This window comes from Halichoerus grypus, chromosome 6 (assembly GCF_964656455.1).
Source record: "Halichoerus grypus chromosome 6, mHalGry1.hap1.1, whole genome shotgun sequence".
NCBI lineage: Eukaryota > Metazoa > Chordata > Mammalia > Carnivora > Phocidae > Halichoerus > Halichoerus grypus.
Genome location: NC_135717.1, coordinates 65,165,709 through 65,184,176, shown reverse-complemented (window position 1 = coordinate 65,184,176; position 18,468 = coordinate 65,165,709). Strand labels below are relative to the sequence as shown.

General features: G+C 40.2%; 1 protein-coding gene and 1 long non-coding RNA gene across 3 annotated transcripts in view; one reads left to right on the top strand and one right to left on the bottom strand.

Annotated features, from left to right (window-relative positions):
• The window catches only part of LOC118535754 (uncharacterized), a 158,123-nt gene extending 147,647 nt beyond the window's left edge, over positions 1–10,476 (top strand). Inside the window, exon 7 of the long non-coding RNA XR_013449019.1 lies at positions 10,306–10,476. This is a non-coding gene — a long non-coding RNA (uncharacterized LOC118535754). The remainder of the gene's footprint in view (positions 1–10,305) is intronic.
• Positions 1–18,468, bottom strand: part of GAD2 (glutamate decarboxylase 2) — an 80,232-nt gene that overhangs the window by 43,391 nt on the left and 18,373 nt on the right. For both annotated transcript variants that reach the window (XM_036092303.2, XM_036092301.2), the window contains exon 8: positions 13,203–13,282. In XM_036092303.2, the coding sequence (XP_035948196.1) occupies positions 13,203–13,282 (80 nt within the window). The remainder of the gene's footprint in view (positions 1–13,202; positions 13,283–18,468) is intronic.

The following is an 18,468-nucleotide window of genomic DNA, read 5'->3' as shown; positions in this document are numbered from 1 at the left end:
AGGAAACGTTTCCAAACTCATTTTATGAGACCAGCAATAACCTCATACCAAAGCCAGATAAGGCCACTACAAGAAAAGAAAATTACAGGCCAATATCTCTGAAGAACATAGATGCAAAAATTCTCACGAAATACTAGCAAACCAAATTCAGCAATATATTAAAAGGATAATACACAATAATCATCAAGTGGGATTTATCCCTGAGATGCAAGGATGGTTCAACATCTGCAAATCAATCAATTTGATGCACCACATTAAAGAATGAAGGACAGAAATCATATGATCATCTCAATAGATACAGAAAAAACATTTAACAAAATTCAACATTCTTTCATGGTAAAAAATTCTCAACAGACTGGGGTTAGAGGGAAACTACCTCAACATAATGAAGGCCATATATGACAATCCCATAAGTAACATTATACTCAATGATTAAAAGCTGAAAGATTTTCCTCTAAGATTAGGAAGAACGCAAGAGTGCCCACTCTTACTACTTCTATTCAACATAGTACTGGAAGTCCTAGCCAGAGAAATTACACAAGAAAGAGGAAAAAAAAAAAGACATCCAAATTGGAAAGTAAGAAGTTAAATTGTCTCTGTTGCAGATGACATGATCTTATATATAGAAAGCCCTAAAGACTCTACAAAATAAACCTGTTAGAGCTAATAAACAAATTCAATAAAGTTGCAGGATATGAAATTAACATAAAAAATCAATCCCATTTATAGTAGTGTGAAAAAGAATCAAATACTTAGAAATAAATTTAACCAAGGAGATAAAATATCTGTACACTAAAAACGATAAGATATTGATGGAAGAAGACACAAATAAATGGAAAGATGTCCTGTGTTCATGGATTGGAAGAATTAATATTGTTAAAATGGCCATACTACCCCAAATCATCTACATATTCAATGCAATCCCTATCAAAATTCAAACGGCATTTTTCACAGAAATAGAAAAAACTATCCAAATAGAAAAAATTTATATGGAACCACAAAAGAGCTCAAATAGCCAAAGCAATCTTGTGAAAGAAGAACAAATCTAGAGGCATCACACTTCCTGATTTCAAACTGTTTTACAAAGATATTGTAATCAAAACTGTATGGTTCTGGGATACAAATAGACACATAGACCAACGAAACAGAATAGAGAGCCCAGAAATAAACCCATGTGTGTGCAGTTGAATAATCTTTGACAAAAGTGTCAAAAATACGCAATGGGGAAAGGATAGGCTCTTCAATAAATGGTGCTGGGAAAACTGGACAGCCACATGCAAAAAAAAAACGAAACTGGAGCACCATCTTACACCAAGCACAAAAATTAACACAAAACAGATTAGTGACTTGATCGTAAAACCTGAAACCATAAAACTCCTAGAAGAAAACATAAGTGGTAAGCTCCTTGACATTGGTCTTGTCTATAATTTTTTTGGATTTAACACCAAAAGCAAAGGCAACAAAAGCAAAAATAAACAAGTGGGACTACATCAAACTAAAAAACTTCTGCACAGCAAATAAACAATCAACAAAATGAAAAGGCACTGTATGGAATGGGAGAAAATATTTATAAACCATATATCTGATAAAGGATTAATATCCAAATTATATAAAGAACTCTTACAACTCAATAACTAAACCCAAATAACCTGATTAAAAAATGGGCAAAGGACTTGAATAGATATTTTTCCAAAGAAGACATACAAATAACTAATAGGCATATGAAAAGGTGTTCAGCATCACTAACCATCAGAGAAATGCAAAGCAAAACCACAGTGGGATATCACTACGTACCTGTTAGGGTGGCTCTTATCAAAAAGACATGAAATGATAAATGTTGGTTTGGGTGTGGAGAAAAGAAAACCCTTGTACATGGTTGGTGGGAAGGTAAACTGGTCCAGCCACTGTGGAAAAGAGTATGGAGGCTCCTCAAAAATTAAAAATAGAACTCCTATATGATTCCTGAATCCCACTCCTTGGTAAATCCAAAGGAAATGAAATCAGTATTGCAAAGAGATATCTGTACTCCCATCTTCACTGCAACATTATTCCCAATAGGCAAGATTAGGAAACAATCTGAGAGTCAATTAATCAATGAATGGATAAAGAAGTGTGATACACACACACACACACACACACACACACACACACACACTGGAATATTATTTAGCCATAAAAAGAAGGGAATCTGTGACCACATGGATGAACCTGACAGATATTATGCTAAGCAAAATAAGCCAGAAACAGAAAGACAGATGCTATATGATTTCACTTACATATAGAATTGAAAAAAGTCAAATTCATAGAAGCAGAGAGTAGAATGGTGATTGCCAGGAACTACTGGGTGGGAGATATGGGGAAATATTGCTCAAAGAGTACAAACTTCAGTTATAAGATGAATAAGTTCTAGGGATCTAATGTACAGCATGATGACTTAATTAATAATATTGTTTTGTATAGTTGAAGTAGGCTAAGAGAGTAGATCTTAAGAGGTCTCACCACACCCTCCACCCCTCACCAATGGTAACTGTGCGAGGTGATAGATATGTTAATTAGCTTGATTGTGGTACCCAGTATATGTATATGTATCTCATGGCATCATATTGTACACCTTAAATGTATACAATTTTTATTCGTCAATTAGACCAAATTAAAACCAGAAATATATATCTTCAAAAAAAATAAACAGGTAAAATTATTTTTTAAGATGGGCAAAGGACTTGGATAGACATTTCTTGAAAAAAGATGTACAAATGGCTAATAAGCACATGAAAATGTGCTCAACATCACTAATCATTAGAGAGATGCAAATCAAAACCACAATGAAATACCACCTCACACCCATTAGGAGGGCAACTATTTAAAAAAAAACCCAGGAAGTAGCAAATGTTGGCAAGTACGTGGAGAAATTGGAATGCTTGGGCACTGTTAGTGGAAATGTCAAATAGTGCAGCCACTACGGAAAATAGTATGTTAATTCCTCAAAAAATTAAAAATAGAATTACCATGTTACCTGTCAATTCCACTTCTGAGTATATACCCAGAAGACTAAAAAGCAAAACTCAAAGAGATACTTGCACACCCATGGCCAGAGCAGCACTATTCACAATAGCTAAAATGTAGAAGCAACCCAAGTGGTATATACATACAATGAAATATTATTCAACCTTAGAAAGGAAGGAACTGATGACATTTGCTTCAACATGGATGAACCTTGAGGACATTATGCAAAGTGAAATAAGTCAATCACAAGAAGACAAAAGAGTCAGGTGCCTAGAGTGGTCGAATTCATAGAGACACAAAGTAGAATAGTGGTTGCCGGGGTGGGGAGGGGAGAGAGAGCCATGGGAGTTTTTGTTGAATGGATATAGAGTTTCCGTTTTGCAAGATGAAAAGAGTTTTGGAGATGGATATTGATGGTGGTTGCCCAAGAACACAAGTGTCCTTCATGTCACTGCCCTGTATACTTAAAAATGGTTAAGATGCTAAATTTTATGTGTATTTGACCACAATTTAAAAATTGGGGGAAAGAAGACAAAGGATCCTGTTGGACTGGTAAGCACCAGGAGTTCTCTTCTGAGTCCAAGCCCCAATTCTTCACTTCCCAGCTAGGTGGTCGCAGACATGCTGCCCCTCGACCAGGGTTATAAATCAAACAGAGTAAGGTGAACTCACCATACTGCTTACGACTATTATGTACATAGAAACTCTTCACAAACTGTGTCAGCACCAGGTAAATGTGAGGGGATATACTTTTCTGTGTCTCTAATAAGTGAATTAATTAGATCAATTGTATAAACTGCTTAGGAGTCTGCCTGGCACATAATAAACACTCACTAAGGGTCAGCTATTCTTATTTTATAATCCTTCCTGATATAGGACATAATGAAGCACATACACCTCTAGCACCAATGAGTTCTCTGTGTCTAACCCATAGGAAATATGACTCTCAAAGGGCTTACCCCAGTCCTGCTCAATGATAATTGATTCAGGGTCTCTGTGAAGTCTATCCTATTACAGTGCACTCAACAGCTCCCCAAGGGCCTGAAAGAGTTAATTAGCTTCCCTAACAGCTTTCACACACTGGCCACAATTCAGCTAATTTAATAAGAGAGTATAATGACCCCAGATTATTTATACTTTCAATTGTTTAAATCAATTGAATGATGAAGTGTGGTACTTAACAAGCATAAGGAAATGTTATCTGACTGTAATTTGTAAAGCTAAGAGATATGTTAAACTAAAAAACTAAAATTTATACAAAAACATAAGTGTTCATTTTGTGGTATACAAGTATTAATCAAAATACCTAACAGAGATCTCGTGTTACATGGGATATAGGAAGGCCAGCGACTCTTCTAGTCCTCTGCCCACCAGGTATCACGTATCTTGCTCAGATTTGTTTTCTCTAAGGTTTTACAGCAATTTAGATAATTTAAAGGCAAACCCTGAAGGGAGGAGTAAGAGATGGAAAGATGGGGAGAGAATGGGAAAGAGTGCTAGAGAGAATTAATTTCTAAAAGCACCTGTGAGTCCATACTGACGGTAAATATATCACACACACACGGAGGCGGGGAGAGATCTTCCTTATAGTAGTAGAGTAACAGGAACGAATAAATAGAGAAGAAATGATAGAGTTAGAACATCATATTTTGCAACCATCATCATCATAATTCAGGCCAGAATCTTCAATGGATGCTAAACTAGTGAGTGAATGTTTCAGGAGGAACAGAATATTTATATAGTATCAAAGCATCGCCTATAAGATAAACCTCAAAGTAGAGAACAGTCATTTTACAGGGGAGAAACCTGGCAGACACTACCCTAACCAAATGGTCAAAGTTGACATACCTAATAATATAATAATCGTCTTGAAGAGGTATGGCTGAGAAAGACAAGGATCACCTCCCTGGAATTCCTGCCTAAAATGCATTGCCTGAATCTAACCATGAGGAAATATGAGACAAACGCAAATTAAGAAATCTTCTACAAAATAAATACACTCTTCAAAAATATCAGTCATGAAAGACGAAGGATGAGGAAATGTTCCAGATGAAAGGAAGCTAAAGAGACATGACACTGAGTGTAATGTGTGATCCTGGACTGGGAAAAAAAAAATAGCTCTAAAGAATATTATTGGGACAATTGATGAAATTTGAATAAGTTATATCGATTAAATAATAGTCCTGTGTCACTGTCAGATCTGATTTTGATTACTGTACTGTGATTATGTAAGTGAATATCCTTGTTCTTAGGAAACGCACATTGAAGTCTTAAGGGGCATGATGTCTGCAAGGAATTCTCAAAAGGTTCAGAAAAAACTGTAATATACATATAATTTGTATTTATAATATAATATTCATTACATTCAAGAGATATTAAATAATGTATATGGAGAGAAAGAGAACTCTAAAGATGTATATCAAAACTCAAAATGGATTAAAGACCTAAATGCGAGACCTGAAACCATAAAAATCCTAGAAGAGAACACAGGCAGTAATTCTCTGACATTGGTCATAGCACCATTTTTCTAGATATTTCTCCTAAGACAAAGAAACAAAAGCAAAATAAACTATTGGGACTACATCAAAATAAAAAAGCTTTTGCACAGCAAAGGAAACCATCAACAAAACAAAAAGACAACCTACTGAATGGGAGAAGATATTTGCAAATGACATATCTGATAAGGGGTTGGTACCCAAAATATATAAAGATACAATTCAATACCAAAAAAAAATCAAATAATCCAATTAAAAATGGACAGAGGATCTGAATAGACGTTTTTTCAAAGAAGACATCCAGATGGCCAACAGACACATGAAAAGATGCTCAACATCACTGATCATCACGGAAATGCAAGTCAAAACCACAATGAGATATCACCTTACACCAGTTAGAATGGCTAAAATCAAAATGATAAAGAGAACAAGTGTTGGTGAGGATATGGAGAAAAAGGAACCCTCATTCACTATTGGTGGGAATGCAAACTGGTGCAGCCATTGTGAAAATCAGTATGGAGGTTCCTCAAAAAATTAAAAAGAGAAATACCATATGATCCAATAATTCCACTACTAGGTGTTTACCCAATGAAAATGAAAACCCTAATTTGAAAAGATACATGCACCCCTGTATTTATTGTGGCATTATTTACAGTAGCCAAGATATGGAAGCAGCCTAAGTGTCCATCAATTGACGAATGGATAAGGAAACGTAGCATATTTCACAAAAATACAAAGTGAACAAAAAAAAAAGGTTGGATGTGTTAATGTCTAAGAACCTTTCCAACGCTGAGGGTTTCTGAATTGAAATCCATTCACAGCTCTCAGCGTGGTGTAAGCCCAGGGCTTTGCCCCTCCCCCACTCACAGGTCCCTAACCTCTCCCCTGCCCTTCCTGCCAGGAGAACCCCTCCTGCTCTCTCCCCCTTGTTTCCTTCCAGTTGTATAACTGTAAGATAATATAATGTATAATATCTATAATGTATAATGTACGAAAACTGCAGAGTTCTTGTGAGTTCTTCAGAGAAAGACTCTACATAATTTTAGTCAAAGGAATAAGGAACTCCCAAGAGAAATTAAGCTTCTGCTATTTTATCCCTTCTTCTTTTCATATAATTCACATTTCCTGTCTAGCAGGTCTTCCATCTCACAGTTAAATATGCCTTAAGCACCCTCCTTAAAACAACAAAACCAAAAACCATCCTGAATTCAACCCCCCTCCAGCTTCCATCCTCCCTGCTTCTCTTCAGGGCTCTACATTTAGAGACGCTCTCCCTCCCCTCTGCTCCTGCCCACCCTTCACCCGCTGCAAACTGCCTTCTGCCTTCACCCCTCTATTGAAGCTACTCTTACCAACTCACCAGCCACCTGCTGATAAATAAAGCTGATGGGCAGTTGTTGACGCTCATTCCATCTACTGGTAGCATTTGATGCCGTTAACCACTTCTAGAAAGATTCTCACAGCCCTCATGCCCCAGTTCCCGATCCTCCTCCAACGACTCAGGCTGCTCTTTCTCAAGTTTCCACTGCAGGCTTCTCTAACTCTGCCTGTTCCTGAAATGCGGGAGCTCCTTAGAATTCTTTCGTAGGCCCACTCTACTTGGCTTCCTGTGTGTAACTTCAGAGCTTCGGGCTCATATTTCCCCATGCCTATCTGACACCCCCACTTGGATGTCTCATACATTCTTCAAACTCAACATCTTCAAATCTGAACTTCTCACTTTGGCCAGGGTTCCTTATCTCAGAGAACAGCAAGCCTGGCATTCATCCTTGACTCTTCTCTCAACCTGCACATCAATCAGTCAATAATTCCTAGTAATTCCAGCATTCAACTACATCAGGCCGGCCCACCATTCAGCATCTACTAATATTACTACCACAACCACCAACTTCCAGCCTCCAACCTATACTTCACTCTGCATTTAAAATGATTTTTCTAATGCCAAAATACGATGTCGCTTGGCTGCTCAAAACCTTTCAGGGGCATCTCATGTCTTCAAACCTAAAGTCCAAACAGCTTAACATGGCTCATAATGTCCTTCATGACAAGGTCATTCTGACCACTTACCCCCAGAACTTCTTTTCAGTTCTTTGGGCAAGCCAACGTCCCTCACATCCATGGCTTAGAATGTGCCATGGTTTCTTGGAACATTCTTTCCTTTTCATCTGGCTAATTCCCATCGTCCTCCCTCTGGATGTAGAATTAAATGTGTATCAATAGCAACCTGTACTCCCCCTCTCACAGCACATACCTTTCTCAAGTGTTATCATTTGTTTCAAAGTCTGCCTCTGCATACTGGACTAAGTTTTGTAGCATCTGTGACTCTATCCACCTTGTTCACCACTGTGTTCCCAACCAAGGCCACTGCCTACAGTCAAAAGAAGCCGCTCAGAGGGCTCCCACTTGCATTATATGGGAACTCTGTATTCTTCCAAATTATCATTCCCAGAAGTTTTCTCCCCTCCCCTGTCTGAACCTTTGGGAAACATGTTTTTGCTTAGTGGCCCAATCCAATTCTGAAGTATCACTCAGTTTCTTTCACAAATAGTTATTTTTCTCTAGATATTAACTCACACTTTTCTATCCTTAGATATCATCAACGCATCATTAACTTGGATTCCACTGATTCAAAATTTGCAAATATTAGACCCAATGATACTTAAATAAAAATCCATTAATCCCATTACTGCGAAGATTCAACTTTTTGCTTCTAAGGAAAAAGAACTCTTACACTAGAACTTATGAAATCGAAGATTCGTTTAACACATTATCCTCTTTTTAATTAATAATTAATTTTTACAAAAATAGAAACACTCTTTTTAGTTATGATACTTCACATTCAAATGTAAGCCCATGGTGAAGTGAGGTTTTCCATTGCCTTATTTTATTTATTAGAGTAATAATAAAGTTAATATGCTTTTTGATTTTCAACTTTGAAAGAAGCTTTTCCAAATACATGAAGATTTATTATATATTTCTCTTTCTTTGTTTTAACTGAGAATCATGTTTCACTTTGAATGGGTTATCAAACTGAGCCCCTGTGATTACTAATTAAGAGACAGTATCTTGTAGTATTTTCTTCCATATGTGGCATTGGACTAGGAGACTATTCTTCTTCACTAGGACATTTCCCTTCATTGTGAGCTTCCTACTAAGTCAACTGTCTGTAGAACAAGATAAAACCTATTACCCCAGCCACTGACAGACTAATGGGCAGAGTCAGAAAGAGTTACTAAGAAATGAATGTTTTTGAGAGCAGGTCCAGGTTCATGTTTTGTAAAACCTGGATGAACTTTGCCAAGAACACTAGGAGAAACGAGAAGGCAGGTATGCACTTTTTCTGACCCAAACATCTGACTTTCACAAGGACGTGATTAATAAAAACAAAATGGCTGCCAAGCATGTTTTAACTGATTCTGACTAGAATGGTGGATACAGATGACTGTCCAAAGTCTGCTCCTTGGCCCCCCAACCCAGACACTTCAATTTCTCGTAATCCATTAGGCCAGGCTCTCCGTCTTAAAACCATTCTATAGAGATGATGTGAATTATCAATATAGAATTAAAGACTACATGTAGCTACCAACACAGCTTTAATTTTCTCCCCAACATGCTCTCATACAATACTGCTAGGAGAATAAATCGGTGAAAACTTTTGAAAGGCAATATGGCCTGATGTATCACTTTCCTTAAGAATATTCATATAACTTAAGTTAGCAATTATATTAAGAAATAATCCTAAATGGAGAAACCTGGGCACATAAGAATGTTCAATGAAGGATAGAAGGATTATTTATAATAGCAACACCAGAAACAGGGAAATGAACAGGAGGGGGTAATATTTTGTGTTTGCTTTCTACTACTACATATCATTTTTAGTATTTTATATTTGTTAACACATTTAATCTTCGTAATAACCCTATGAAGCAGGGCCCTTACTTTTTCCTTTTTTCAGATAAGAAAATTGAGGTGCAGAGAGGGATATGCCCAAGCTAGTGCTGGAGCTGAGACGGGGGGAGGGGGTCAAAGAGTCCAGCTCCAGAAACCACCCTTCAAAGTACTATCGTGTGGGGTGCCTGAGTGGCTCAGTTGGTTAAACATCTCCTTTTGGCTCAGATCATGATCCCAGGGTCCTGCGATCGAGCCCCACATCAGGCTCCCTGCTCAGCAAGGGAGTCTGCTTCTCCCCCTCCCCCTGCTTATGCTCGCTCTCTCACTCACTCTCTCTCTTCCAAATAAAATAAATAAAATCTTGGGACGCCTGGGTGGCTCAGTCGGTTAAGTGTCTGCCTTTGGCTCAGGTCATGATCCCAGGGTCCTGGGATCGAGTCCCGCATCGGGCTCCCTGCTCCGTGGGGAGCCTGCTTCTCCTTCTGCCTCTGCCTCTCTCTCTCTCTGTCTCTCATGAATAAATAAATAATATCTTTAAAAAAATAAATAAATAAAATAAATAAATAAAATCTTTAAAAAATCAAAAACAAAGTACTATCATGCTTTCTCGTATGTTATGTAGTTAAGAGTGTTTGCAATAATGTGGGAAAATACTTACCATGTCTAGTTAGAAAAAGAAACATGACCATAAATATGAAAATTAAAACAGGAAAAGAAAAAAACTCAAACCTCTATGCTTAGAAAAAGAGATTCGAGATTTAGACATCAGTATGGTATTAGTGATGATCTTTCGGTGGTGGAATGACAATTTTTCCCTGTTATTTTGTATTTTTTAAAGTAAGCATGTATTGCTTTTCAGATGGTAAAAACGATCACTTACTCCTCTTTAAAGTTCTCATGTGCTTCTTGCCCCCAGGTCTGAAAACTGTGAAGGTCCATTTATACACAGATATTATTTTTTTTTTAAGATTTTTTAATTTTTGAGTAATTCTCTACACCCACTGTGGGGCTTGAACTCACAACCTCGAGATCAAGAGTCGCACGCTCCATCGACTGAGCCAGCCAGGTGCCCCTAACACATGGATATTTTTTGATAAATACAGTACAGTTCTGTAAATGCATTTTCCTTACGATTTTGTTAATAACATTTTCTTTTCTCTAGCTTGCTTTGTTCTAGGAATATAGTATGTAATATACATAAAACATACAAAATATGTGTTAATTGACTGGTTATGTTATTGGTAAGGCTTCTGGTCAACAGTAGCTCTTAGTAGTTTAGTTTTGGAGGAGTCAAAGGTTATATGTGAATTTTCAACTGCAAGGGGTGGGGAGGTCAGTGCCCTTGACCCCCACGTTTTCAACTGTACTTCCTTCCTCCTTGCTTCACTTCATACTTCATTGCAATTTTTTTTTTCCTCCTGGTCCTTATTTCTCCCATCTTTTATTTCTTATCTATTTTTCTTTCTTTCTTCTTCCTCCTGTATTGTTCTCTCCTCCCTTCCCCATCCCACAAGGCTCATGAGCAGAAGAAGGAAAAGCCCCACCTAGCCCTACGTGCCTGGTAGTCCCTTCCCTCTGTCTCCTCCCAATGGGTGTATGTGGGGCGGGGGGAGTTGCCGGGGAAAGTGAGGTATTTTCTGAAAAAAAAAACGGTAATTTTTAACATTGTGTTTTAGTGTTTCTAATGGCTTCTAAAATTGTTGACATAAAATTCTTTGACCTAAAAATTTGAGGTGATGTGGCTAGTCACTGATTTGAGACCCCATTGGTTTCCCAGCATTCTCTGCTTTCTGCTCCTTTCTCTGCTGTTGGTGAACAACAGACATCTTTTGGCATCTGTTCCCTGGCAACCTCTTCTGTGTTCCCTGTTCCTGTGACTTTTTTGCTTTTCCTTCTTGCCTTTCCTTCTTCCAGGCCTGCACTCCCTTGGGAGCATGATCCTGCCCTCAGACAGTCAGCAGTCCTCAGGCCAGCCTTCGGCTCCCAGGAATGCCTGGCTGGCTGGTTGGGTGGGCTCATCCCAAGGGCACTTGCATCGTTACAACCTGATTTTCACAGGAGTAGAAGCAGCAATATTGATGCCTCGAGGTACCCTCTGTTCTCCCAGGTCATCCCTCACCCACTGGGCTTCAAGGTCAAGAACACCTGCTAACCAGGCTAGATTAGAAGACGGAGTAGGTCAGCTAACAGGGTCTGTCTAGACTGTCCTTCCCCGAATTCTAGGCTCCTTATAAGATGTGGCTACAGATTAAGAACAATGTTAAAGTCATCTAAACCTTTATTCCCTGTTAGCAATTTTTGTAGACTGGTAGTCTTAAAAATAAAAGCAGTTCCTTCTTCAAAATATGCCTGCCTTGCTCCAGTCCTTCTAATTTCCCACCCATCCTATTGCTAGAGCCTCACACCCAGCCTCACTGATCCAGGTCTCTCCTCGCCTTGCTTCCTGAAGGATGGTTTCTCTCATGCCCTTCTCGGATAAAAATGCTTTCAGGTGACCTTGATTGCTGATGCATCATGCTCAAGTGCTAAGTTTAGTGTCCTCCCCCCACAACAAGGAAAAAGAAAATGTCACTTTTTCTTTCTGATTGTAAAAGTAGCATGTGTTCCTTGTAAACAACCAGATCAGGTCAGGCAAGATGTAAAGGCGTGGACAAGAAAGCGGCAATCCCTTGTGATTTTCCCTCCCAGAGAGAGATGCGTCATTAATCAGTGTGTTTTGTTGAGCTTTCAAAATCCCACATGGCCCACCAGGTTTGCCATGACCGTTCCTCCTTGATACCCCTGGTCAGGTCCCTTTCCTCTCTGGAGCTCCTCATGCTCACTCCTACTTCTGGGGCTTTGCTTGTGGTGTTCCGTCCTCTGTAATGGCCCCCCACTTCCCCTCCATCCATTCAGTTCATCCTTCACTGTGAAGATCTTTGAGAGCACAAGTCTTGCTTGCTGCGTGGAGCCTTCCAAGCCTTACCAATATACAGAACAGGTACTCTGTGCCACACGATTCAACCCTGTAACTGTCTCCTTCTGGTGTTATCCTATCTCCCTTAGATCATAGACTGTCAGGGAACCGGGATGATGATGCCCTATGCTTTTCTGGAGCCTCACGATATGGTGGGCAAACATGAAGTCTGTCTAATAAATACATATGAAAAAAATGGTTAATTGAGTAGCTCCCTTTTAATTTAGTGAAATTTCTTACTCAATTCTTTAGAGACTAAATTTAATTTCTTATCGGTTCCAGACCTATAGGCTAGTGAAAATTTACATGGATATGCTGGAAATGCTTTTTAATCCTACACCTATTCCCAGAGTACCTATGAGGTTTAGGTCCCTTTAAGGCAGGGATCTTCCCTAAGAGAGCTCTTTGGTTCCAGCACAAAGTGGACAAATTGCTGGGGGCATTATTTACTTCCTGCTCACTAAACTGTCCCCCCTTCTGTAATCAGTCCATCAAGCTCACACAATCCATGGCGCCTAGAACGATGACACCTCCATAAATCAATACTCAAACTGCTGGTTTGTGCTTAAGTGCCCAGGTGATGAATGCCCTTCTGCACCTTCTTGGTGCAGAATATTTTGATTGATTTAACAAAGGTGCCAATTCAGTCAAGGGCCATGGAAGGCTCCATGGCATTGAGGAACAATGTCCCAGGACTCCAAGCAAGAGCCCACGTGAAAAAGAAACAGTGAACAGCAAGCTGGGATGGAGGTGGTTTTGCCCCCCACCCCACAGTCAATGCCTGCGTTTGGACTGAAAGATACATGTGTGGAAGTTGCAAACTGCCAACCAATGAAGGGTTGCAGATGCACACTCACCTCTCATCACATTTAATCAGAATCACACTGTCTGTTCCAATCCCCAAAGCTGCAGCTCCCTTCTTGAGAGAAAAATGACTCTGTAAAAAAAAAAAAAAAAAGCATATTTGTAATTAGTTGTACATAAATTCAAGATCTATTCCCTCAGCTGGTTTTTTTCCTCCTTTAATTTCTAATCTCCCTCAACAGCATGGATTGCTGAGAGAATATGGCACAAAAACAAGCCAACTGCCTCCAGGAACTATGACTGTATGGCTTCCAGGCTTATATTTTCCTACCAAGAGATGACACTCAGTCTCTGTCAAGTTTAATGAAATTGTGTGCACTCAAGTAGAAGAAGAAGTTGGCCTTCAGTCCAGCACTCTTCATCCCAGACTTGTTGGGGAGCTAGTTCTCTAGTTCTCGTGCAGGCGACAGCTCAGCCTGAGGCAGGACCAGGGAGAAAGGGTCAGTCGCTGGCTTGGGCAGGACGGTGTGCAGAGAAAAGCCACACTGACAAGCCACCGTCAGATCTTTGTTTGTGCTTTTGGTTATTGATCCCGGGTAGGATTCTGAATCTCAATGGCTGTAATCACGGGGCAATTTGGAGAGCTGAGAGAGGCTAACGTAAGCCCAGCTGTATGGCATCTGCCCAGCAGCCTCTTACTATTAACTACAGATCATTAAGCTGTCCAAAAGGAGGGCTGCTTCCTCAATTTACATCTCCAAAGGATTGCTGACTGGAATTTTAAGTTAGCGTTCCAGAGTGTACTCTCCCTGAATGCCCACTTTTGACTCATCTGAATTCTTAAACATGCAGCACAGGAACTGTTAACACATGTATTTTTAGGGCGTGTGTCTGATAAGCAAGAAGAAATCACATTTATAACAGCGGCAAATAATGTGAACCAATACATAAGGCACCGACTGGAGGAGTTTAAAAGGCCCAGTGGAGCCGAGATGTAATGAGAAGGGGCCATTAGCCTCCTTTTACAACCTCAGAAAGACAAAGTAGACCATCGTTACCAAGATACCTGGAAACTAGGAGAGAAAGCTTAACTGGGTTTGTAAAGATGCATGACGCCCCCAAACAAAACAAAAGTGTTCTCTCTTGCATGGTTAGCAGATCCCTGGGTGGCCCCCAGAAGAAGCCGCTCAGAGGAAAACAGCAGTCTGTTACTGCAGGGAGGGCACAGAACAGAGGAGCCAGCTGTCCACTGAACAAGCAAAGCTACTCAAATTAGGCCCCTCAGTGAATGAGCTCGAAAGCACTGTTAAAATCAAACACACGGAGACCAGACTTGAAAATTTCCTGAGCCAGACAAAAACCAGTTTAGTCATACAAGCAAAGCTTAATTTAGCTTATTTTGCATGACAAAATGGGCTGACGACCTGGGTCACATCTAGCTTATGCCTCTGAAAATCATAACTGAAACTTAAATTCTTCCCCCAAATTGATAGGATGTAACCACTAACCAATTCCCTATCATTGAAGAAAATTCTAATATTGTTACCAAACACTGTGAAGAATAAACAGTCCCTGCCTCTGTGATCTCTAAGCTGCTTTATAACAATATCCTCTGAGTCTCATCCCACATTTTGGTTTGAGTACTCCCAGTTTGCAAACTGTCTTTTTTTTGGTGTGTGCAAAATAAACCTTCACAATTATTACTTCAGTGATTCCTTGGTTTTACTTCTGTTTCTGTTTTTGTTTTCCTAAACCTTTGAGAGTATTAAACTGCCACATGGTAAATTGGGGTGAAGTAAGAGATCTGGTGCACCTGGTCAATGAGAGGAAGTAGTCTTGTCTGGTCTTTAATGAGAAAGAATAGGGATGCTCAAATGAGGAGCAATTACCTAGGATAATTGATCACTGTAGCAAATGCCACACACTTAAAGAAGAACACAGGCCTAAAAAGAAAGCTTCGAGATGGGGAACAAAGGTGATATGAGGCATGAAAAAAGAAGATTAGGGACCGAACACTGAGCCTGTTTACATTTTCAGGAAAAGGAGCAGGGAAATCACTAGATGTTATCCACAAATAGCAAGGGACCATGGTAAGCAAGGAGCCTGAGAGCAAAAAAAAAAGACTACCTAATGAGGAAGACACAGTGAAAATAGCTTCAATAGCACATTTCCCTGCTGGTGAGACAGCACATGGGGAATCATTTTTAATCCTTGGCACCACGTTTGATGGAACTACTTGTTGATGAACCACAGCAGGCTGGAAGGTGAGGAGCCCGGAAACCAGGCGTCTGGAGAGAGCTCAGAGGATGCTTGTTCATGAGCAGAGGGCAACAGGGACATGTGGTGTCAAGGTGAGAGAAAAAGGATCGATGGCTTCAGAAGGTAAATCTATGAACAAAAATTGAAGGCTACAGTGATTCAGATGTGTCCCCAAATCATCAAGGCTCTTGTAATGATCAGTCATTCATCAATAGAATGGCTGGGGGATGGGGGGCGCCTGGTGGCTCAGTCAGTTAAACCTCTACCTTAGGCTCAGGTCGTGATCTCAAGATCCTGAGATCGAGCCCCTCACCTGCTTAGTAGAGAGCCTGCTTCTCCCTCTCCCACTCCCCCTGCTTGTGCTCTCTCTCTCTGTCAAATAAATAAATAAATAAAATCTTTTAAAAAAATGGCTGGGGAATGAGTTAATGAATATATCCCCTGTATCTCCTCCACCCTGATTTTGGAAAAATAATAGACTTGATAGAATCCAGTCCTTATTTAGAACTAAATCGTATTTCTATTTCGGTAATAGATGTTAAAACCCATCTGATTTTTATTTTTTACTAAACAAAAAGTTCGAGGTTGATGGAAGATTAATTTCTCGATCTTTTTAAAAACATCATAAGTAATCTAGATACAGTCTACATGATTCAGCTGACATTTGAAATATGTGTAAGTAACCATGGGGTTTTATAGTTATACAATAATTGTAATTAAAAAATAAGCAGGCTTTCTGGGCTTGGGTAGGATGAGATTATCCAGAGTAAGAATGCATGAGAATGAGAGCCCATAGGCTGAGGCAAGGGCATGAGCTCCGTCATTCCATCCAGCCCTATGACTAGGGTGCGCATCAGCTCCTTCCTTCTGTAATGGGGACAATAAATCTTTCTTGTCTTTAGGGATGGTGGGAGAATAAGAGGAGTGGTGGAAAGCTCTGAGACAAACCACTTCAGTTCTTGACATGCTGCTTTCTCTTCCTGTACTGCAATTTAGATAAGCAGTTTGGAAAGCCGCATTAACTATTTCCAGCCATTGTTGGTCACATCCAGATATTTAACTGAGACTCAGGTTCAACTGCCTAGTGGACCACAGGGCTTCAGGGAAAGCCTCTGCTAAGCTGGGGACACAAAAATTATTAAACAGCCCTCAGTCCCCGGCTACCTCCCCTACCTCGTCTCCTGCCTCCCCTCCTCTTGCTCTCTCTACCTGATGGTACTGGACTCCCCGGTCTTCTGTGAGCTTGCTAAATTTGTTCTTGCCTCTCAGTCTTTGTATTTGCTATTCCATTTCTTGGAAAATCCTTCCCTCGGATATTTATATGGCTCCCTCCCTCATTTGATGTAGGTCTCTGTTATATATCACCTCCACAGAGACCTTTTATGACTATCTTGTCAAACAGAGCCCACTATTATCCCATTCTCTTGTCAGCATGTGACATTAAATATTTGTTTACTATCTGTCCCCTACTAGAACCCAGGTTGCATGAGGACAAGGACTTTGGTGGTTGGTTTAGCAAATATTGATTGAATTTGACCATATGCTTGGAGAACAAGTCCAGAAAAATGTCCACTACTTATTGCCATAAATCTCTGGCCACAAATCCCAATATTGAGGTGTGGCTTTGGTAACTGGAGCCAGACATGGTGGGCTAAACAGACCCCAACACCTCTAATCTAAAGCCCATTCTAAAAGCAAGTCAAGAGATCTTCTTAGCACCCACCCTAAAAGGCCCAAGATGGGGTCCTTCCCAAGTAGGAAGCAGTTATAGGTCTTTCTAGCCAGATCAGCTGCTTTGGGGAAGAAGCAACTCATAACTTCAAATGAAGAAAGAAAATGGCACACTAAGTTGGAAATCTCAGCTCTTAACTCTCTGACTTTCTGTCAAAAGCTCTATCTTCTAGCCCTAAGGTCTATTGATTGTTCTTGGACTTGAACCCCTTTGTGAATGGAGTGAATGAAGTGTGTGTGGAGACACAGAACAGAGGTGAATGGGGGGGCCTTACACATCAGGACCCCCAACAAATAGGTCGTAAAGCCCAACCGGTGAATGAGCTGAAATCTGCTTCTTTGACCCCTCCACATGCTTTGGACACCCTGCCCCACTCAGCAATTATAGGACTAACAGTCTTCCCCTTCTCCACAACTCTCCCACACATCCATTGGTTTGCTCTCTATACAGCCTGAGATTTGATGAAAATGACGGCTTTTTCTGCCTTAGACACACTGGTAGTCCTTGTCCTTGCTTTTATTCATCAAGTGGCCTTAAAAGAGCATTCTGCTTTCTAAAGCATCTGACTTACAAAGAAGCTGGTACTCTGTGAGACCACTTCATTGATTTCTAATTATAATGATTTGGAGGGCAGGGGACCACCAAACCATGTTCTCAGAGACTCCATGTGATACTGACGTGATATGGATCTGCATACAAGGCATTTCTGGGAGGCTGCTACCTTATTACTCACCCATTGTGAGCTTGTGCTCTAAGTAAGCGCTAAAAGAATGTTGTGTACCAAGATTAAGTTGACATGAAAAGAGATCCAAGGATGACATCTGGTGACAAATGTGAACATCAGCACTGAGCATGAGTTCAGTTATAGTGATCACTCAGTGTGGTCTCAGGGACACTGAGAAGAGTGGCTGTCCCTTCCAGACCCCTGTTCTTTCCTTCCCCCACAGTACAATATATGCCTCTTGAGAGCAGGCACTGGGTCTGTTCTGTTCACTGTTGTCTGCCCAATGCCTGAGGCAATGCCTGGCACATTGCGCACTGAGTGAATGAAGACGGTCTAAAGAGCACATCCCACTACCCCATGGCTGCACTGTGCCTTCCTGCCTCATTCCTTTGTCTCCTATTGCAATGGAAATGCCTCCAAGAGAGGTAACACTTTGGTTTTTACCCATCATTTACAGGGCTCTCAGGCTCTTTCCTGAGAGTAGGTCTTGATGGGATTGAATAGAGAGAGAAAATAACACGGGGGTGATGAGGGCCCTGAAATGAAGATGAGGTAGGAATGCAGAGGCTAAAGGAAACCTGCATTTAGCTCACAATTTCACTTA